Source organism: Phyllobates terribilis, unplaced genomic scaffold (assembly GCF_046119375.1).
Source record: "Phyllobates terribilis strain yellow unplaced genomic scaffold, ASM4611937v1 Scaffold_2__4_contigs__length_985480577, whole genome shotgun sequence".
Lineage (NCBI taxonomy): Eukaryota > Metazoa > Chordata > Amphibia > Anura > Dendrobatidae > Phyllobates > Phyllobates terribilis.
Window position 1 is genome coordinate 400,530,055 of NW_027362762.1, and position 24,272 is coordinate 400,554,326.

Below are 24,272 nucleotides of genomic sequence, written 5' to 3' on the forward strand. Positions count from 1 at the left end.
CTGCAGAGAAATTGATTGCTTATCAGCGGGAATTCCATGCTCTGAAGGAACGCCTACGTATTGCTGAACACAGAACTCTCCAGCGCTCGTCAGAGCTCCATGCGATCCTGGAAGAGTTTCGGAGGGCAGTGGCGGAGGCAAATGGGAGCAGAGATGCTTTAAGTCATTTTTCAGGTAAACTGGGCTGGAATACTGTTATGTTCCCTTTACAAATTATATGATTTTCATACACTGACAAAATTTAAAATTTTCTTTATGGACAGTTAAAGGGGTTATCCGAAGAAAATATCTGACAGTTTATAATATTAATATGACCCCAAGAGCCAGTTTTAGGAGCCCTACATCTATATTCCTTGTTCGGAACGCTTTTTGAATGCTTTCCGTTCTACCCTGTGCTTTTTCACTTGCAAAAATAAAATTCCAGGTCCAGCATTTCTGCTACTTCAGTGTTCTTGACATGTTACAGAACCCAGATGTTATTTTGCGATATATATGACCTTCTGTAATGCATGTCTGTTTTATGCATTTGTATTTGTGCATGGATTTGAGAGATGGAGAGAAAGGATTCCATTAAGAGGTTTCTTTTCTGTAGAAATAGCAAAAAGCCGGCCACTGTTTGCCTGCAGTCTCAGCAGTGTATACTGACTGGAGATTATACATGTCTACAGATGTCACATTAAATACAGGCCAGTGATTTGAGATGACATACAGTAGGAATCCACTGTAGGGCATGATTTAAAAATCACTTTGTGTTCCAGGATTTATCTAATAGGATAGGTTTGCTGACTGTGCAGAATGAAATGATGAGATCATTACGCGGATGCATAACTACATTAGACATGGTACGGTACCGAAATGTCACATGTAATATACACACTTTGGTCAAACATATATATAAAATGCCATGATGCAACTAAAAATTCAAAAAAAAAGTTGTGACAGTGTGTAAAATGCAAAGAAAACAAGAATGCAATGATTTGGAAATCTTATAGCCATATATTTTATTCACAACAAAACTAGAACACAGATCGGAATGTGAAAATTAGACCTTTATGCATTTAATTTGAAAAAAATAACTCATTTAGAAGTTGATGGTAGCAACACATCTCAAGAAAAGTTGGACCGGGGTTAACAAAAGGCTGGAAAAGTAATTGGTGTTAATGAAAAACAGATGGAGGGTGAATTTTCTAATAGATTACATGACTGTCAACAAAGAGCATGTTAGAGAGGCAGAGTCTCTCAGAAGCAATGATGGTCAGAGGCTCACCAGTCTGTGAATAACTGCGTCTAAAAACTGTGGAACAATTTTAGAAAAATGTTCTTCCATGTAAAATTGTGAGGACTTTAACTATCCTATTATCTACAGTATATATACTGTACTGATCAGCAAAAGATTTCAAGAGTTTGGAGAAATCCATGTTCAAAATAGACATGATTCAGTCATGCAAATCACTGCATGAGCTCAGGAATACTTCTCGAAATCGTAGTCTGCCGTGCAATCCACAAATGCAAGTTCAAGATCTATCATGAAAAGAAGCTGCCATATATTAGAATGATCCAGAAATGTTGCCCTCTTCTCTGAGCCAAAGTTCTTTTAAAATGGACTGAGGCAAAATGGAAAATTGTTCTGTGGTCAGATGAATCCAAATTTTATGGGAATGATGGAGGCTGTGTCCTGCAGACTCAAGAGGAGCTGGACCATCCAGCTTATCAGCACAGTTCAAAACTGATGGTATCCCTGATGGTATTAAGTTGCGTTAGTACCTATGGCATGGGCAGCTTAAACATCATTAAAGACACTATCAATGCTGAGCATTATAGAGAGGTGTTAGACCAACATATGTTCCCATCCTGACAATGTTGCATATTTTAGAACTAGAATGCTAAGCTATCAATCTAAACTATCAAATATTGCATTCTTTACATTTTACAGTATCCCAACTTTTTTGGATTTGGAGTTGTGTATATATTATACATAACAAGTTATTTAATGTATATACTTGACCAAAGTGTTAATATATATGCTGGGGCGGACATACCATTGGTGCAACCTGTGCAGCTGCACGGTGGCCCAGGAGATAAGGGGGTCCACTTCCAAAGCCGCTGGAATTGTGCATTATGATGAGTTATTGGACTGCACAGAGCCCACATATTGTTCTTATACAGGGGCCCTCTTTTGTTTGTGTCCTCCACTGATCTATAAAACTGGAAACAAATGGGTTAACCTGTGCTGCCATCAAAGGATGATGAGAAGATGGGAATCCAATTCTGCGGCTTATTGGTCAACGTGTTTCGAAGTTTTAAACTTCCGTGGTTTGTACTGATGAAGTTTAAAACGTCGAAACGCGTTGACCAATAAGCCGCAGAATTGGATTCCCATCTTCTCCTTATCCTTTGATGGCAGCACAGGTTAACCCATTTGTTTCCAGTATCTGATTCCCTCCTCGTGGGTCTGCAGCAGCCTAATTCTTTTTCAGTAGTTGTGTGCACACAACCTGATCAGGTGAGTATGATAATGCATATCCTTTCCCAACATTTACCCCGATAAGACCTTATTGCGCGTTTTGTCCCTTCCAAGATTCTCTATGGCACGGTACAATACCAAAATGTCAGATGTCACATGTTTTGACACTGTACCGTGTTGTGTTGTGTTGTGTTGTGTGTGTGTGTGCGTGTGCTCACTTTCTGTGGTGAGCTTATAATCGGCAATCAATAAATAATATTTTACAAATAAGCACTGCTTCACTCAAGATTTGTAAGCTTGTGTAATATGGCTCCACAGTATATGGATTACAGATTATATTGTCAGTATTGTATCCTTATTACAGAGCAGTTTTACTGATTAGCTATGTTTTACGGGTGAAAATGATATGACATAATGCATATGAATGCAATCGAGATGATATAGGGATAGTGTATGGATGCATTTGTATTTTGAACATTCTCCAAAGACTTAAATTAATATTTACTACCATGAGGCTAAATGCTGCATTTTTAAAATGCACATGTATTTTACACATCCAATACATATAGCAACATAGAATAAAGGGGTTATCCAGGAGTATATATTTTTTTTACTACAACCTAAGAACTAACAGGCAGGTAGTTACTAACTATCTATCTGTTGTGCCCAGCACTGATCTCTGCCAGCACAGAGCGGTTACAGACAGCTCCTGCCGGCGATTCCCCATGCTACCACTGACATCACGTTGACAGAGCAGCGGCTTCTATTCCATTCTGCTCTGTTGAAGAGTATGACTGCTGACGTCATGCTGATTGACAGCCAGCTCCCTGCTGCCTAACTGCGGAGAACCAGCTGTCATTCAGGATGACATCAGCAGTCACATCCCATCAACAGAGTGGTCTGGAAGAAGAGCCTCTTCATTGACATGGAGCAGATGAATCATCGGCAGTAGCACTCAGTGACCACTCTGAGCCCCCACTGTGTAGGACAGACAGGTTGTTGCCTCTGTTAGCAACTACCTGCCTGTTTAGTTTTTAGGAACATTTTTAAATAAAAACCATGATAGTTCAGGACAACCTCTTTTAATATTGGTTCCATATTACAAAACCAAATAAGCTGAGATAATACTAATGAAAAATAGGCTTATTGTACAGCAGCCTAATTGGAACATTGCCTTATCTCATAAAATTGGGAAGGTTTGGCACACACCAGCTAGTTTTAGAAGTATTTTACCAAACAAATTTATTTGTAGCCTGAACATTCTCAAAACATTTTTGTCCGTTAAAGGGAATATGTCAGCAGGTATTTGCTATGTAATCTGAGAGCAGCTGGATGTAGGGGGTGAGACACTGATTCCTGAGATGTGTAATTTACTGGACTGTGTTTGTTTCATTAAAATCAGTGTTTTATAAACAGGAGATTATCACTACATGACTAGGTGTCTGATGCCTCCTAGTCGACTGCTGTGTGTAAACCCACCCTCAACATTCATTAGCAGCTTTTTGTCACTTTACAGTGTACAAAGAAAGCTGCCAATCAGTGGTGTGTGCTGGGTTATGTTCAGCATTCAGAACACTGCTACATCTGCAGCAGAGAAAGCTGTAATTTTATTACAACTGCTGCACCCAGTAAACTAAATGATATATCACTGGAATCAGGGTCTCTGCCCCTACATCATGTGGCACTCATTTTCCTAGCAAAAATCTGCTGACATGATCCTTTTAAATAGTTAAAGGGAGTCTGTCACTGAATTATACCACATATACAGGCATGTAGGGGACTTGACCCCTATAAAAATTATACTGGTAGTATAGATTCTAGTACTTTAGTTGCCAAAAAAAAGTATTTATTTCAGTTGCTAATGTGGGTGTGTCGGTACACTGTGGCCATGGACTGAGTGCACAGTTATGCCTCCTCCATTTGCATTCTGAGCACATTGCGTTCAGGCAGTGTCAATCAAGATACGACAATCAGCAGTACTGAACCTCAGCATGGACACTGCAGGAGCCCAGCTATGATCAGTTTCATTGCCGACTCTCATTGCCAGTGATGAGAGCCCGCTATGACACTGTGAGTGCAGCCGGGCCCCTGTAGTGTCCTTACGGAGATGCAGAGCCGCTGATGGAGTTAAGGCACCAAGATGTAAGAAAATGGTCATTCTGCAAATTGAGGGGATGAAACTGCACTAAAGTCCCCCTCATTTGCATATGATTTATTTTCCCTCTGGCAAATAGATCACTAAAAGCAATACTACTGGTATGAATTTTACAGGGGCTCAGTCCCCTGCATACCTGTATAAATGGTTTAGTGTTTGGGGCATGACAGGCTAAATGTTATACATGTAAAAATAGAAACACTACTGACTTTTAAGGATCGTGCAGACGTCCGTGCAATGTGGTCCGAGCACTGACTGGCCGAGGGTCTTCCAACCTGAGCGTGACAGCCTCATAGACTTATTAGCTGTTTCAAGTTGCAGAGTGGGTGATGGGGGACTTTGATAAAATAGAAAAAATAAAACATTTTAGCGGTGCCATCTGCCAGTTTTCGTATACTTGGCTGCAGATATTACTTGCCGTATTTTAAATGTGATCTTGGTAACCAGTTACTATCCCTAGTATGGAGTGATAAAAAGAATCAGTCCTATTGTTATAGAGGTGCAATGGGTAGCGATTGGTGCTCAGTCCTAGAGATCAGTAGGATTATGTGACAAAATGTCTACATCTAGTCCCAAGTCTTATGCATCTCACACTCCGTGTCCTATTAAACCTGTCTACAGTATGCTCCTCGGCTCCCTCTAATGGCTGCTGCAGGGAAACAGTTATATACTACAAACAGCGCTCCAACACTTTAAAGGTATGTAATGAAAGCACAGAATCTTCAACATAGACTCTGGGATATTCATGGTTGGAGGTTCTCATGAATAGAAGAGTGGACATTGATGCTACTAGCTGTCGGCACGTCTTAGCCAATATGACCGATCTGATTGTGTTACGCTTTACGTGTAGGGACTACATTGCTTTGTCAGCATTGATGCCCGATAATTTAGTGCATCACACGATTCTAAACTTTAATGTTTTCTGTCTCTGTTTTTTTTTAGATGAAGCTCAGAAATTGTTAAAGGATTTAAATTACAGAAAATCTCTTCAAGTGCCAAATATTTACTACCATATGCCTCATTTATTAAACCATGAAGGAAGCCTCCAGCCTGCTGTGCAGGTTGGTCTTGGAAGAACAGGAGGTATGAACTTCCAAGATAAATGCATAACCCATGTCTGCCAAAACCATCACTACACAGTTTTTGTTTTTTTTTCATTTCCCTTTTTTTCTTCCTATTATTATGCTTTTTTGTTTCTTTCATTGCTTGTTTATCCCTCTTATTTCTGTCTTCCCTTCAGCAGGATGTAAAGTGGGCATAAATACTTGTCAGCTGATCCAGATCTTAATTTTACTTTGGTTCTACTAATGTGAAACCTAAGCGTATGTACAGATCCATCAAAATTCCCTGGATCTGTCCACTCAAGTGATAAATCCACAGGCGACAGAATTGCTGTGGATTATGATTGCGGATTTGTGCAGGCAATATCCACCATGGAATAAAATATCAGGGAGGTTGAAGACCTTTTACGAGTCTCATTCTCCTGCTGTGCAGAAGTATGTGAGCATGCTGCGGAGTTTTAAAATTGCAGCTTGTTCATTCTGTTTTTACGTTAGAAGGGGCAAAATCTGCTGTGAATTTGCTAAAAAATCAGCAAATTGTCTCTTCAGAGAGGAAGAGGACTAGAACTCTAGTGCCACCTACAGGAAGTAGCAATCCTAAGGCTATGTGCCCACTATGCGTTTTTTAAGCGTTTCCGCAGCTGCAATTCCGCTGCAGAAACGCTTAAAACGCTTGGTAGAAGGTCTGCCATTTTCCCCAATGATAATCCACATGTGCTGTGCACATGCTGCGGAAATTTCCGCTGCGGATTATCATTGCGGAAAAATCCGCAGCACTACCAATTATTTTGCGGAATCGCGGCGTTTTCGCCGCCATTTACTTGCATTGAATCGCATAATATCCTTATCACTACATGTGCACATGCGGATGGTACCCGGGTTTGGAGAAGAGGAGACTCTCCTTCAGACCCGGGTACCATAATACCTGTAAAAAATAAAAAAAAAATAAGAATAAAATAAAAAATATACATTATACTTACCTTCTGATGGCCCGCGGTCTTCATAACGATCCGTCCGGTGTCCCCGGCAGCTCGCGATGGTCTCAAAGGACCTGCCATGACGTAATTTAGTCATGTGACGGGTCACGCGACCGCTGACGTCAGTGGTCGCGTGACCCGTCACATGACTAAATTAAGTCATGGAAGGTCCTTTTAGACCACCACGAGACACCGGGGACACCGGACGGATCGAATAAGGACACCGGGGGCCATCAGAAGGTAAGTATAATATTTATTTTTTATTTTTTACCAGTCTTTTACGGTCACACTATATAAATCCATGCTGGTTGCATGGATTTATATAGCGTGACCAAATTGTCAAGCACTTTCCATGTGATGCTAAAATCGCTTGGAAAGCGCTTGTCAACCCGCATGCAGAAATGCATGTGAAAAATGCTTCACTTCCGCTTGTCCCTGGCAGGAAAAACGCATGTACAATCCGCATGCGTTTTTTATGCCAGGGAGATGCAGAAATGCTCAGGAAATATCCGGAGCATTTCTGCATCGTGGGCACATAGCCTAAGAGTCAATATCGACTCTCTGATGAGCCTTGTCACATGACAGCCAGAACCAGAATCTCAATTTGCTGTCACTGTGTTTCGGGGTACTGCTCGCAAAATCCAGAGTAGACATATCTGTCCTTCATGGACTGAGTTGGCAGATTGCATATCTCTTCTGCATATATTGCTCCAATCTTTTGGGGTGAAAGGGATTGGTTCATGGAGTGGCAGAGTTCAGTTTCCTAGATTCCATTGATACTTAAATGGTTCTTTTAGCTAGAAAAAGAATTACGATTATGACATTTTGTTCACTAGAAGGATTCTTTTTGATTATTTTAAACATGGATATGAATTAATAAATATATAATAAGTAAATGTCAGTCCTTACAAATCACTGAGGTTAGATAAATATTACATATAATCCCAGAATAATTTTACAAGGATTATACAGATTGAGCACGCCCCCTCTTTGTAGTTGTGAGTGTGATCAGGATGAAAAAACTGACATGAACATCGTCCTTTCCACTTGCAGACTATCTTTCCGGATATCCTGTTTTTTAAATATTGCTTCATCCTAATGGAATTGGTACAGTTGATCATCACAGATCTTCTAGTTAGGCCACGTTCACACTCTCAGTATTTGGTTAGTATTTTACATCAGTATTTGTAAGCCAAAATTAGGAGTGGAACAGTGAGAGAAAAATTGTAATAGAAACACGTCACCACTTCTGCATTTATCACCCACTCCTGGATTTGGCTTAAAAATACTAAAGTCAAATACTGAACGTGAGAACGTGGCCTTAGTCTGTGAAAACAAACACATTTTACATAAGGAGCTGACTTGTTATGACATAACATGCAGGTTTTCTTTGAAATAAAAAATTCTATTATTCTGTATTATTGTGACTTTAAACATTCTTTGCCTTTTTTCCGTTTTTTTTCCTACCAGTGTCAATTGTAATGGGCATCCCAACTGTAAAAAGGAAAGTTAAGTCTTATTTGAGTGAGACTCTACATTCGCTAATTGATAAATTGTCTCCAGAAGAAAAACTTGACTGTGTTATAATAGTCTTCATTGGAGAAGTAAGTACATCCCAAGTATATAAGATACAATCTTTTGTACATTTCCCATTGGTTGATAATGGAGAAGGGAAAAACCCAGCAATGTCTTGGTGATTACCACTCTTGCCTAGCAACTCTGGGGTCCATCCAGTGGCAACATTGGCGTGAAGTCTGTAAATTATTTTCTGTATAACTTGTAAATCATAGGTCGTGCATTTTTATGGTTTTTTTTTTTGTTGTTGTTGTAAAACCTTTCTTTAGTGTATTTAAAAATATGCAAAATATGTTTAGTATCTAAGTGTCTGTTCACACTGCATTTGTAGTGGAGGTATATTTTATGAAATGCTACGTTTTCCTACTGCATACATTGCTTGTAAAGCACAAAATGTATTCTGCTATACAATAGACACAAAAATAATCATGTGCTATTAATTCTAATATCTTGTTTTATCTCTCTAGACAGACCTTGAATATGTACATAGTGTGGTCGGCAGCTTAGAGAAAGAGTAAGTTCGTTCTTGATAAATGCATGTACATAAATAGAATGCACTCTCAACAGTTCATTATCAGCCCAGATATTGATGATTTGCACTCGTTAATTATTCATAACTGTTAATAAATGCTACTCGCGCTTCTCATAATGCTTTTTGAAAAGTGATTTTATTTTCTACCTTGTGTTGATAGATGGTAGATTGTCAACTTTTTCCATAGTGGGAAAATTAGATTCTTTTTATTTGTTGTACCATGTAAGGGACACGTTATGTGGGTGGAGGGAGATGCTGGGGAGACGTTATGTGGGTGGAGGGAGATGCTGGGGAGACGTTATGTGGGTGGAGGGAGATGCTGGGGACACGTTATGTGAGTGGAGGGAGATGCTGGGGAGACGTTATGTGAGTGGAGGGAGATGCTGGGGACACGTTATGTGAGTGGAGGGAGATGCTGGGGACACGTTATGTGAGTGGAGGGAGATGCTGGGGAGACGTTATGTGGGTGGAGGGAGATGCTGGGGAGACGTTATGTGGGTGGAGGGAGATGCTGGGGAGACGTTATGTGGGTGGAGGGAGATGCTGGGGACACGTTATGTGGGTGGAGGGAGATGCTGGGGACACGTTATGTGAGTGGAGGGAGATGCTGGGGACACGTTATGTGAGTGGAGGGAGATGCTGGGGACACGTTATGTGAGTGGAGGGAGATGCTGGGGACACGTTATGTGAGTGGAGGGAGATGCTGGGGACACGTTATGTGGGTGGAGGGAGATGCTGGGGACATGTTATGTGGGTGGAGGGAGATGCTGGGGACATGTTATGTGAGTGGAGGGAGATGCTGGGGACATGTTATGTGAGTGGAGGGAGATGCAAGGTACACATTATGTGGGTGGAAGGAGATGCAGGGGACACATTATGTGGGTGGAGGGAGATGCAGGGGACACCTTGTGTCCCTTACCTATTCATCCATATGCTCTTATGATAAGATCACTGATCGTTCACTGACCTGCCTCCTATTTTACCTAGCCCTGCACTACTAGATGCATTATGTAAAATAGGAGGCAGGTCAGTGAACGATCAGTGATCTGTTATAAGAGCATACAGATGAATATGTAAGCAGAGCACCAGATAGAGCGCCCCCAACAGGCCGCCCTGGAGCATGAGCATATCATTATCTCCAAACTGAAAGTAAAGATTAAACAAGAACCACAGGACGGATTTCATCAACCAAGGTATCATATTAATCAGTGTAATGTCGCCCACCTGACAGTTTATGTAGTTTACTGAGCACAATCCTGCTGACAGGTGCACTTTAAGAAAAAAAACTCTTCAAAAATACGAAAAACGCCTTCAAAAACTCGGCAAAGAAGGAGAGTTTCCTGAAGCAGTTTATGCTTGAAAAACACATGGTTTTTAAACTCCTCAATGTTGACATAACCTTAGAGTCAATATCCTGACTGTTGTTTGTATTTTTTTATGACTGTATTTTTTTATTAGATTCTCCACAGAAATCAACTCTGGTTTAGTGGAAGTGATTTCTCCACCTGTGACCTATTATCCAGACTTAACAAATTTAAGAGAGACATTTGGAGATTCAAAGGAAAGGGTTAGGTATGTGATACAAAGTAAACGCTGTAATTTTACTGAAACATTTATTTATTGGTCTACTTTGCCTTCATATCATGACTCTTTACCATCCATGCTAAAGTGAAGTCCATGAATGACTGATAAGAAAAGTCCTGATTAAACAAACTGAGGTGCAAAGTGGCTCCAATGCGAGTTTGCTCTTGGCTCTATTTACTATACTGTATACAGGCCTCCATTGTATCCGGGATCATTGGGAGTGGTGGGTGGCAAGAGACCATCTGGATAGGATGTGCTTCAAGCACCATTTTAATTTTATAATTAAAAAGTAACACATTTTATTAGTGTTTTTTAACTTCACATTATAGTAGATATTGTGTAGTTTTTGACACTACAATATATTTTACATAGTGTGCTTTGGTGTAAAATATCTGAATATCTCAATCCTAAAATAAGCTAAATTTGTCTTGTGGCCTCCTGAAATTCTGGAATAACTTCAAGTGTCTTTATAGGTACAGTAATGAGAAAAACTAGGTACAACCTCTTTGACTTTCATGGTCTTTCGTATCAGGACATTATAAAATAAAGAATCTGGTCCTTAGAAAAATTTTAGGATTAGGTAAATACAACCTCAGATGAACATCAATCATGTCATTGATTATTTAACAAAAGCTAGGCCAAAATGTGTGTACAATAAAGTACACCCTTACAGTTTCCATAGGAATTAAGACAGTAAGTAGCAGTTCATCAGGTAATTGTTCATCAGGTGTGCCAAGAAGGAAAAACATTGCAAATGATCTTAGAGAAGCAGTTGCTGCTGCCCATCAATCTAGGAAGGGTTAAAAGGCTATTTCCAAACAAATTGGAGTAAGTCATTCTATAGTGAGAAAGATAACGCAAAAGTAGAAAACATTAATAACCGTTGACAATCTTCCCTGGATTGGACATACCAGCAAATTTACCCCAAGGTCAAACTATGCAATGCTCAGATAAATTGCAAAAAACAAGATCTACAGCTCAGACTCTAAAGGCCTCAGTTAACATGTTAAATGTACAGTTCATGACAGTACAATTAAAAGTAAACTGTAAGAATATGGATTCTAAAAAAATTCTTGGCAGCATGGCTAAAGTTTGAAAAGTTGCAAGTGAATACACCACTAGACTTCTGGAATATATATTCTATTACAGACAAGGTATATTAAATAATCTTATCAGATATATCTTGTCAGAGAAGTCTGCTGATGTTTCGTTCTCAAAATTCTCATTTTACTGGTGAAATCTGTCTTCACTGAAGACATAATGTTACATTACTGAGATAGGAAATGATAGTTACCATTGATAAAATTCTATGTAGTTAAGAGGTGGAGCGGAGCAGGAGCTAGAGATGGAGCTCCTTCATCATCCCCCTCCCTTCTACATAGAATCTTTTCAGTAGCAGCTGCCATCTCCTATCTCAGTAATAGGAAAATCTGCCGTCAATAAATTCAGATTTTATTCGTAAATTGAGAATTCTGCCATTATACAGCACACAGCAGGGGCACATTTAGAAATTATCGCAGCACAGGAACATTTTTTTAACACATCCAATTGTAGAGCTTATTTTTCCTCCAAGATATAGTAGTTAAAGTGTACTTTGTTTGTTGGACAGCCCCTTTTAAACAACATTGTAATGAAGAGTTGGCTAGAATCCCCACCAATCGATGCGAGAGACTGATGGTCATACAGAAAACAATTACTTCCAATTTATTGCTGCTAAACATGGTTCTACAAGTTATTGATTCATTGGGTGTACTTAATTTTTCACACACCGCTCTGCATTTTTGTTAAATTACACCGAGTTGTTATTTATCTGCTGTTCAACTAAGGTTGTATCTTATAAGGAGCAGATAATGATTTTTTTTCAATTGTGTCCTGATAAGAAAAATAAAAAACATAGAATTCAAAGAGGGTGTACTTAGTTTTTCTCATGACTGTGTATTAATTCAGCTTGAAGCAGTCGATCACTTTTTGATACTCTGTGTCCTTCTCTTTCCATATACTGTATATATCAGTCATGAAACACTTACTGTGTAATACATCTAAACATTTACCCTTCGGTTACAGATGGCGAACCAAACAAAACTTAGACTATTGTTTCCTAATGATGTATGCACAGAGGAAGGGTATTTATTACATCCAGGTAAATATATCCTTCGTGATTTTCTTGTAGTAAAATAAATAGTACTAGCGTGGTATAACTATGACGTCTACCTGCACAAGCTTTCATGAGTCTATTTGAAGATGTGTTGGATTTCATATGTCAATAACGAATTATCGTTGATTTTTTTTTTCATTACTAATAGGAATAATTCTCTGTATCTTTACAGCTTGAAGATGATATTGTTGCCAAGCAAACTTACTTCAGTACAATAAAGAACTTTGCACTTCAGCTGTCTAATGAAGAGTGGATGATCCTGGAGTTTTCCCAGTTGGGATTCATTGGTAAGGAACCTTCAGATGTAATCTGTCACCATATGCTGCCTTCTCTGACACGCTGATTTCAGTTTCTTCTTATGTCTGCCTATAGTGTACTTTGGCGGAATTCACATTTTTTTCTTTTTCATTTTTGCCACCTAATCTGAAAGGAGCATGATGTAGGGACTGAGACCCTGATTCCAGCGATGTATCACTTACTGGGCTACTTGCTGTAGTATTAATAATCTTCTACTGATACAACAGTGATTTTATCGCTAGGGGACTAGTAAACCCTCTGCCATGTACCCATCCGTATTCATGAGCTGTGTATAACCCCATCTCCACCACTGATTGGCAGCTTTTTGCCTATACGCAGTGTATACAGAAAACTACCAATCAGTGGTGTGGGCGGGATTATACTGAACCAAGCATTCAGAGAACTGGTACATCTGCAGAAGATAAAGTCGTGATTTCATCAAAAGTGCAGCAAGCAGCCTAGCAAGTGATACATCACTGGCATCGAGATGTGGGGCTAGCCCTAACCAGCTCCATTGCTTGTCTGATATCTTACGTGCAGTAATAAAAAAAAAAAAAAAAAAAAAAGTTGCCAGGCTGTGGTGAGAACACAAATACCAGAAACTGGTGTAAAAAAACAAAAACAAAACACAAATAATGGCACCTACCTGCCTGTTGTGCCCAATGCCGTTCTGCGACGGCACAGAGCGGACACACTCTGTGGTTTTGTCCCGATGAACAGGTTTGTAAACTTTGAAACGCGTTGTCGCAATAAACCGCAAATATACTACATCTCTGTCTATGATCGTACTTCGGATACTTGCCAGCCCGGATTTTGAATCGCCAGATTCCTCATTCTATTGCAGGAAGAAATACTTATTATACTGCTCCCTGGCTTCAAATTAGTGTGGCAGAACATTGCAAGATTAATGCTATAGCCGCTATACTCCTGCCGCAGTGAGGACATTTCAAATGCACCCGTGGCAGTCAAAGGGTTAAAGAAATATTAATCAGATCTTATGTTACTTTGCACTTTCCAGAGCTAGATATAGGACCTTCTCCATAGTACTATCATTGAGTACCTGCAACGGGTCACAACTTAGAAGTGTTCATTTGATTGAAAACTGTTGGCAAGATTCGTTATGATCGACTATAAGCTACCTACACAACAATAGCGGTGACAATTTGGGAGTATTGTATTGCTAAAGAAGAGAACTGCTGTTCTAGACAATGCACCAGTGTGTGTGTGTGTGTGTGTGTGTGTATGTGTACATAGATGTGTGATGTATATATTATGTACTGTATATATTGCAATATATTCTCTTTATATACGCAGATGTTTGAACTTGCTGCAGTACTACCATCTGCTAAATTACAAAGGTCCAATTTACTCTTATAGGTACCGCTAGTATTTCTGATTTATCATTGCAGGGAAAATGTTTCAGGCTCCTGATATCACACTTATTGTTGAGTTCATCTTTATGTTCTACAAGGAGAAGCCTATTGACTGGCTTTTGGACCACATCTTATGGGTAAAAGTCTGTAACCCAGAAAAAGACGCGGTAAGTTTTATTAAACTCTTATTTTATTTAAAGAAGCACTCCCTTCAAAGTTTGCCATCATTCTATTATATAGCACTGTGTACTTACAATTGCTCATTTTGCCTTTCTACCCAGCTAATTCTTCTCTTTTCCATTAGGTCTGTGAGATTGCATGATTAAAAACTGACTAGCTGAATCCTTCTATGCTCTATGTACTGTAGAAACAGAAAGTCAATTTTCACTGCATGACTCATGAGTCACTACAAAAATTCCTGGCAGGGGGGAGGAGGGAGCAGCTAGGTCCAGAGTGGAAGAGGGGAATGATAACTACAGAGACAAGGGACTTCCTGTTTCTACATAGAACAGCGAAGAGAATAATTTATTGGGTAGAAAGGCAAAATGAGCAATTGTAAGTACATAGTGCCATATAATATTACCGCAATTTCCTCCGGGATAAATAAAGTATATCTTATCTTATCTGATCTTATAATATGATGATTGCAGTATATTTAGAGGGTAAAAACTTTGATGGGAGTGCTTCTTTAAAAGAGTTGTCTGGCCTTAGGCTACAAGTCTGGAGTTACTCTGTGGTTTTGAATCCTCACTTCGTGTGCACTGCATGCTGTGAGGATTATCTGGGAGTGGGCGGTCATGTGATTGAATGTATGTGATTTGCATATTTCCAGACACATTCCCACAAGACTTGTCTGGCCTCACTCAATACACTTGCATTGAGCAAGGTCGCACACGTCTAGTTGGCATGTTGCCACATATATGCAAATTGTTTGCTTGCGGTCACACGTATATTGATTCCTGCACCAGAGAATCCTCACAGCGCACAGAGTGCACAACATGGCCATTCATAAAGAAAAAAAAAAGGGCCCACACACCTTAAGTATTAAATTAATGCACAGGCGCACAAATACTTTTTGTTTGGCCAATATACAAACCTATACATACGTGATGCATCAGCACACTTCGACTAATGAATCCATGAACTCCAATGTTGCTATAAATGTTAGAAACACAAGGTACTTCATAGTGTTTTTTGGTCAAAGAGCGCAAAAGCCATCCAACCAATTCACAAGTCTGCAGTCACAGAGAGTGACTTGTAGTCTAAGGCTGGATAACCCTTTTAGAGGTTCAGTGGTGTTATTTTCAATACATATATTAGCAGTGTGTTTCCACATTGGTATCACTGCTGCCAATAATGGTACAGACATAAGCGTAGAAACAGGCAGTAGGCATTTACACTTGCTGGAGATACATACTTCTCAACATTTATTTCTATGATAAGTACCTAAGCCAAGCTTGTTCTGCAATATAGTTTGTATTCCTTGAACTGTGCACATTTGGTACTTTACTGCATAGAGTTAACCTAAAAGTGTTGGGGAAAAAAGGGAAAATCCAACAGAAAATGTGATAAGTCTTCTTTTATTTGAACCAATTAAAAATATGTCACGTCACACGTCCAGCAGACACACTGGGCGACCTAAAAGGGTTGTCCACCTTTTAGGGCCATTATTTTTTTAAAAAATGCATGTATTTGGAGCTAAAAATAATTCTTGCAATTGGGTTTCATTAAAGATTTTGCACCTTTTTAGCTTTTACAAGCTTTGTGTTTCTTCACACTCCAACTTTTGATGTGTTCTGTGCTCATAAATCAGCTCAAAAGAGCTCAGAATACACAGATAAGAGCTCCAAAACTCCCTGTCAGACCATCATAGCGGACTGACTGATGGATTCTCAGTTATCATATTCTGCAGCCAGTAATAATAGTGCAACACAGAGAAGGCAAACAGTGCAAAATTGTTAGTTAATCCCAATTGCAAAATATATATATATATATATATATATATATATATTTTACCCCAAATTACATGCATTTAAGTAAGAAAAAAGATATGGAGAATGAGGCTTCACATCCAGTGAAATAAACCTTTTATTAAAGGGGTGGTCCAAAACTAACATTTAAAAACCCCCTTGAGCAGAGACCAGCTCCGTCCCCGCAAGTGGTGATAGAGGCAAAAACAAACTTCCTGTTCATTATGGCCCATTCAGGCCTGGTTACTTACCACCCCTTTTCATATTAGACAGCCCGATATACAATTGTATCGCATGAACCTACAATTCCCAGTATGTCCTTAACAATGACAAGGAGATACTGGAAGGAGTTGTGGCACAAAATACCCCCCCCCACACACACACTGTCCTTCTCCATAATATTCACCCCACACTGCCTCTCTGCAAAATATCCCCCACACGTCACCTGTGCATAAAGTAACTCCCCAACTTTGTTTCACTAAACTGCCCCATTCTCCAATTGTTCCCCCATTATGTGCCCTCACAGTAAGACAACTCTCCCCACCATCCTCCTATCCCCATCCAAAACGACAGGGCATTTAATCTTTGGCTCCTTCATGGAGAGCTTACTGTTTGCCGTCTTTGCTGCCTCTGCAGCTCTGAGGTGCCAGCAGCAGTGTGATGTGGTCAAAGCGTGATGACCTCATCAAGTCTGGGTGGAAGTTGATGGGCACTACTCTGTCCCAGTCCTGGCGCTTAGGTGTTGAAAAGTATTTGCGTCTGAAAGACGTTAGTACATTTGACTATAGGAAGAAGGGAGGCACGTCTCTTGGGCAGCTCTCTGCAAGCCACAACAAATCCTTTTGGCAGGCCGTGTGCGGCCAGTGGCCCGTATGTTGTGAAGGCCAGGCTTCTTCTAATTTGTTTGAGGGCCTCTCGACTGTCCCTGATGGATCATGTGAGGGGACAGAAGGATCAAGCATGTTCAGTTGCAGATTCCTGATCCCTTTCCTTATCTAGAGATAGGCCACTGCTGGAGTCTTGTGACCGCCAATCAGTAAACGTTTACCATTCAGCGTTCATATTGTGCCGCTGGTCAGTCCATGTAAATGGACCTTGACTGTGGTTATTGTTGTTTTTGTAGTAGTTTTTGGCTCTTATATTACCTGAGCACTCTGAAGTATATTGTTTTATTTTTGGGAAACTGATGTAAAGGGAGAGGATACAACCTTTTTATGTGTCATAATTGTTAATAATACTTTCGCTTTCTTTTTAATTTTTAAGAAACATTGTGACAGGCAAAAATCCAATCTCCGAATCCGGTTTAGACCTTCCCTTTTTCAGCATGTCGGTCTTCACTCTTCATTAGCAGGGAAAATACAGAAACTCACGGTAAGTAGAAGCATAATTTTAGACCTGATTCTGATCTTTAATATGCTGAAATTTCCCACAGCTCAATTACTCTGTTGGCTTGGGACACTAGTCACATGGATATTTTTCTCTGTACATTTTGTTCAACATTTGTCGTAGGACTTCAGCTTCACTAATTTTGGTTTCTAAACTTTATAAAGCATTAGGGCTATAGCGTAAGATAACTTAAAAAGTTTCTATACTCATTTGATTAAATTCTGCTGAACCTGCCTATGTCTGCAGGATCACCCAGCCATATAATGTCTATAGGGGCCTCCATTATCATACATGAGAGGTTATGCTGGGAAGCTAAGGGTTGGGTAGTTTAAGCTTAAAAAGTACTGTTTGTGAAACATTATACCTTTCTTTATTTTATTACAGGTAAAAAAATGAACTAAATTTATAATTCTAGCTAAAAATAAGGAATTGGAAAATCATTAAGGAAAGTGCTGCTAATACCATGAGAAAAGATATGCAAATACAATTATGAGTATAAAATCGCCACGATTTCTTGATATACCTAGCAACACTATGTCACTCCACAGCACGGAAGTGACGTATCTTTGCTGAGCAGTCTGATCTCACTGCTCAGAGCAGATGCCATGTTCAGCTTTGTGCAGTGAATGTGCGCTCTCTTCCCGGGGGAGTATTGTGGAATTGGGGGGAAAAAAATGGCTATTTTGTTTATTTATATGTCCATTATGGTTATAGTGATGTCCAATTTATATAATTTTAACCACTTGTAAAAATAAATAAAAAAGCTTTGGTTTAAGGGTTTCAGTTGCCATATTTTGAGAGCCAAAACTTTTTTAAAATTTTTCGGTCAATATTTCGTTTTTTTTATTCAGGCAATTATGCATGCATCAATATTAAGTATGCTTTTACTTAATTATTTCCTTCACTGTATATAGTAAAATAATTTGATCCCTTGCGGTTTTTGTAAGTTTGCCCACTGACCAAGACATGAACAATCTATAATTTTAAGGGTAGGTTAATTTTAACATTGAGAGATAGAATATCCAAAAAAAAATTATCAAGAAAATCACATTGTATAAATTAGATACATTTTTTTGCATTTTGCAATGAGAAATACGTGTTTGATCCCCTACAAACCATTGAGTTCTGGTTCCTACAAACCAGTTAGACGCTCCTAATCAACTCGCTACCTGCATTAAAGACAGCTGTCTTACATAGTCACCTGTATAAAAGACTCCTGTCCACAGACTCAATTAATCAGACTCTAACCTCTACAACATGGGCAAGACCAAAAAGCTTTCTAAGGATGTCAGGGACAAGATCATATACCTGCACAAAGCTGGAATGGGCTACAAAACCATAAGTAAGACTGGTGAGAAGGAGACAACTGTTGGTGCAATAGTAAGAAAATGGAAGAAATACAAAATGACTGTCAATCGACAACATCGATCTGGGGCACCATGCAAAATCTCACCTCGTGGGGTTTCCTTGATCATGAGGAACGTGAGAGATCAGCCTAAAACTACACAGGGGGAACTTGTTAATGATCTCAAGGCAGCTGGGATTATAGTCACCAAGAAAACCATTAATAGCACATTACGCCTTAAAGGTTTAAAATCCAGCAGTGCCCGCAAGGTCCCCCTGCTCAAGAAGGCACATGTACAGGCCCGTCTGAAATTTGCCAATGAACACCTGGATGTTTCTATGAGTTATTGGGAGAAGGTGCTGTGGTCAGATGAGACAAAAATTGAGCTCTATGGCATTAACTCAACTCGCCGTGTTTGGAGGAAGAGAAATGCTGCCTATGACCCAAAGAACACAGTCTCCACTGTCAAGCATGGAGGTGGAAACATTATGTTTTGGGGGTGTTTCTCTGCTAAGGGCACAGGACTACTTCACCGCATCAATGGGAGAATGGATGGAGCCATGTACTGTAAAATCCTGAGTGACAACCTCCTTCCCTCTGCCAGGACATTAAAAATGGGTCGTGGCTGGATCTTCCAGCAAGACAATGACCCAAAACATACAGCCAAGGCAACAAAGGAGTGGCTCAAAAAGAAGCACATTAATGTCATAGAGTGGCCTAGCCAGTCTCCAGACCTTAATCCCATAGAAAACTTATGGAGGGAGTTGAAGCTCAGAGTTGCCAAGCGACCGCCTCAAAATCTGAATGATTTAGAGATGATCTGCAAAGAGGAGTGGACCAAAATTCCTCCTGACATGTGCGCAACCCTCATCATCAACTACAAAAAACGTCTGACTGCTGTGCTTGCCAACAAGGGTTTTACCACCAAGTATTAAGTGTTTGCTAGAAGAATCAAATGTGTATTTCTCACTGCAAAATGCAAATAAATTTATCTAATTTATACAATGTTTTTCTTGATTTTTTTTTTTTTGGATATTCGATTTCTCAATGTTAAAATTAACCTATCCTTAAAATTATAGACTGTTTGTCAGTGGGCAAGCTTACAAAAACAGCAAGGGATCAAATAATTATTTCCTTCACTGTATATTTGAGGGGGAAAAAAGTGATTTTAAATGTTTTTTGTTAAAGAAAAAAAAAATATTTTTTTTCTACACTTTTATTTAGTTTGGACATTTACAACCTGCGATGCCATAATTGCCTATACAATACACCGATAATTGCCTATAAAGCCCATTAGTGTATATAGGAGTCATGGCCGAAAGTGTTGTCACCCTTGAAATTGTTCCAGAATATGAAGTATTTCTCCATGAAAATTATTGCAATTACACATGTTTGTTATACACATATTTTCTTTGTATATTGGAACAATGAAAAAAAAAAACGAGGAAAAAAGGCAAATTGGATATAATTTCACACAAAATCCCAACAATGGTCCGGACAAAATTATTGGCACCGTTCCAAAATTCTGGGTAAACAATTTTGTTTCAAATATGTGATGCTCGTTCAAACTCACCCGTGGCAAGGAATATATGTCGGCAATATGAAAATCACACCTGAAATTAGATAAAAAGAGGAGAAGTTGACTCAATCTTTGCATTGTGTGCCTGTGTATTTCACACTAAGCATGGAGAACAGAAAGAGGAGAAGAGAACTGTCTGAGGACTTAAGAACCTAAATTGTTGAAAAAGATCAACAATATCAAGGTTACAAGTACATCTCTAGAGATCTTGATGTTCCTTTGTCCAGCTACCATTGCAACCCATCACCTTGAGATTGCTTTGGCTGGCTGTAGGGATGACAGCCATATCTGTTTGCTTTTACTTGCCGCTGTAACAAGCATACAACATACAGGCTTACAGCCCAAGAGTGGCATATCCAGTGGTAGCGTAGCGTAGTTACCCATCATTCGAAGGTGACCTTGTCGTGGTTGATGGGCACACATAAATTGGCGAAATTATGCGCAAAAAACCTTCATTTTTCAAAGTGACATTAGTCTAGATACAATATTTCTTATATGTTCATGTATGGAGTGCCGAAGTTCTTTTTGCGACTCAGGCCTATATGTTTCATTCTTTCTGTGCTCCACTAGATATTTACCCTTGCTTTTCCTTTTAGGATAAAGATTTCTTAAAACCATTGTTGCATAAAATTCACGTGAATCCTCCAGCTGAAGTTTCAACTTCGTTAAAAGTATATCAAGGTCACACCCTAGAAAAGACGTACTTGGGGGAGGACTTCTTCTGGGCCATCACCCCTGTGGCTGGAGACTACATTCTGTTCAAGTTTGATAAACCGGTACATGTTGAAAGGTTAGTAGTTTGATGATCAAGTACTGCTTCACACAAAGTAATTTAGTGTTCTAGTTTGTATAAGGTCCAAGAATATTCAACATGGCAAGCACATGATATGTTATGAAGCAAATGATAAGCAACATTTAAAAAGAAATATTGGTAACTTGGCCCTTTAAACAGTTCATTGACAGAATGGTAGAGCGTTGCACCCCACCAGTCTAATATTGATGACTTGTCCTAATCATAGATCATGAAGGACCAAAAAATGTATTTAGCATACTCTTAACATTTACACACAGCTGACTTGTGCACTGCAGAGCAAGTCTACATGCCGGCATAGATGTACGCTATAATAAAAAATAATAAAAGCCCTCCTGAATTTTTTTAAAAATTGGTGAGAATGGTGTGAAAAAGGCTAACATTTCGGCTCTGAAATACACGTACGTCGAGGTTTACGTCTTCTGTTTTCAATAATTTTGCCGCCAGTCATATACAGTGCCTTGAAAAAGTATTCATACCCCGTGAATGAATTACACCCACAAACTTAAATGTATTTTACGTGATATACCATCACAAAGTAGCAAGTATTTGTGAAGAGTAAAGGAAATGATACATGGTTTTCTAATTATTTTTAACCCACTTACCCCCCAGGGTGGTTTGCACGTTAATGGCCAGGCCAATTTTTACAATTCTGACCACTGTCACTCTGAGGTAATAACTCTGAAACGCTTCAACGGATCCCGCTGATTCTGAGATTGTTTTTTCGTGAGATATTGTACTTCATGATAGTGGTAAAATTTCTTCGATATAACTTGATGTACAATACAAAGTTATAGTGTGGTACCGTGTTAGCCAGAAAAATCGATGTAAATACTTGTATGCCAAAAATGACAAAAGTATTCTTGGGGTGATACCTTTATTGGCTAACCAGAAAATATATATATATGCAAGCTTTCAGAGCACAGAAGCTCCTTCTTATTGTAATCTTGCCTGAAGAAGGAGCCTCTGTGCTCTGAAAGTTTGCATATATATATATTTTCTGGTTAGCCAATAAAGGTATCACCCTAAGAATACTTTTGTCATTTTTGACATACAAGTATTTACTTCGATATAACTTGTGTTTATTTGTAAAAAAAAATTGGAAATTTGGCGAAAATTTCACAATTTTCAACATTTTAATTTTTATTTTGTTAAATCACAGAGAGATGTTACACAAAATAGTTAATAAATAGCATTTCCCACATGTCTACTTTACATCAGCACAATTTTGGAAGCAAAAAATTTTTTTATTAGTGCGCTATAAGGAATAAAAGTTGATCAGTGATTTCTCTTTTTTCCAACAAAATTTACAAAACCATTTTTTTAGGGACCACATCACATTTGGAGTGACTTTGAGGTGCCTTTGGCAGAAAATACCCAAAAGTGACACCATTCTAAAAACTGCACCCCTCAAAGTGCTCAAAACCACATTCAAGAAGTTTATTAACCCTTCACGTGCTTCACAGGAATTTTTGGAATGGGGAAGAAAAAAATGAACATTTAACTTTTTTCACAAAACTGTTACTTTAGACCCCAATTTTTTATTTTCGCAGGGGTAACAGGAAAAAATGGACCCCAAAATTTGTTGTGCAATTTCCCCTGAGCACGCAGATACCCCATACGTGGGGAAAAAACACTGTTTGGGCGCACTGCCGGGCTCATAAGGGAAGGAGCGCCATTTGACTTTTGGAATGTAAAATTTGCTTGAATAATTAGCAGATGCCATGTTGCGTTTGGAGAGCCCCTGATGTGCCTAAACAGTGGAAACCCCCCCACAAGTGACACCATTTTGGAAACTAGACCCCTCAGGGAACTTATCTAGATGTATAGTGAGCACCTTGAACCCCCAGGTGTTTCACAGAAGTTTATAACATGGAGCTGTGAAAATTTAAATTTTCACATTTTTCCCACAAAAAATGTTTTTCAGCCCCCCAGTTTTGCATTTTCATAAGGGTAACAGGAGAGATTGCACAACAAGTTGCATGGTGCAATTTCTCCTGAGTAAGCCGATACCCCATATGTGGGGGAAAACCACTGCTTGGGTGTACAGCAGGGTTAAGAAGGCAAGGAGCGCCATTTGACTTTTTGAATGTAAAATTTGCTTGAATAATTAGCGGATGTGCCCCTGATGTGCCTAAACAGTGGAAAACCCCCACAAGTGACACCATTTTGGAAACTAGACCCCTGAGGGAACTTATCTAGATATGTGGTGAGCACCCTTAACACCCTGGTGCTTCACAGAAGTTTAGAACCTGAAGCCGTGAAAATAAAAAAATCTAAATTTTTCCACAAAAATGATCTTTTATCCCCAAGTTTTTTAGTTTCGCAAGGGTAAGAGAAGAAAATGGAACCTAAAAACTGTTGTGCAATTTCTCCTGAGTACGCCTATACCCCATATGTGGGGGAAAATACACTGGGCGCATGTCAGGGTTCAAAAGGGAAGGAGCACTGTGTGACTTTTTGAACGCAAAATTGGCTGGAATCAAGCGCGGACGCCATGTCGCATTTCAGGAGCCCATGATGTGCCTAAACAGTGGAAACCCCCCACAATTGACTCCAGTTTGGAAACTAGACCCCTCAAGGATTTTATCAAGGGGTATAGTGTACATTTTGAACCCAGAGGTACGACTGAAATTGATAACATTAGGTCATCATATTGAATAAATTGTCATTAGTCTTGAGCGCAAGTGCTCGCTACTTGAGTTTGCATCCGGTACTCTGGTATGCACGAAGTATCATGGGTGCTCGAGTGACATGCTCGAGCCCCTGCCCCGCATGTTTACGGTTGTTAGACACCTAAAAAAAAACATGCGGGGATCGCTCGTGCATGGCAGGTGATCCAGCAACGTTTTTTTTGCTGCGAAGCATATGGGGCAGAGACTCGAGCATGTCACTCGAACACCCGCGATACTCAGTGCATACCCGAGCACCGGATGCAAACTCAAGTAGCAAGCACTTGCGCTCAACACTGGTCGCCATATTGTCGTCATTTTTTTTTTTTCTTTACT

General features: G+C 39.4%; 1 protein-coding gene across 5 annotated transcripts in view; it reads left to right on the forward strand.

Annotated features, from left to right (window-relative positions):
- The window catches only part of MGAT4A (alpha-1,3-mannosyl-glycoprotein 4-beta-N-acetylglucosaminyltransferase A), an 81,974-nt gene that overhangs the window by 44,831 nt on the left and 12,871 nt on the right, over positions 1-24,272 (forward strand). For all 5 annotated transcript variants that reach the window (XM_073664888.1, XM_073664890.1, XM_073664885.1 and 2 more), the window contains 10 exons: positions 7-174; positions 5,562-5,702; positions 8,128-8,261; positions 8,700-8,746; positions 10,223-10,336; positions 12,413-12,488; positions 12,676-12,790; positions 14,210-14,340; positions 17,407-17,514; positions 21,050-21,243. In XM_073664888.1, coding sequence (XP_073520989.1) covers positions 7-174; positions 5,562-5,702; positions 8,128-8,261; positions 8,700-8,746; positions 10,223-10,336; positions 12,413-12,488; positions 12,676-12,790; positions 14,210-14,340; positions 17,407-17,514; positions 21,050-21,243 — 1,228 coding nt within the window. The remainder of the gene's footprint in view (positions 1-6; positions 175-5,561; positions 5,703-8,127; positions 8,262-8,699; positions 8,747-10,222; positions 10,337-12,412; positions 12,489-12,675; positions 12,791-14,209; positions 14,341-17,406; positions 17,515-21,049; positions 21,244-24,272) is intronic.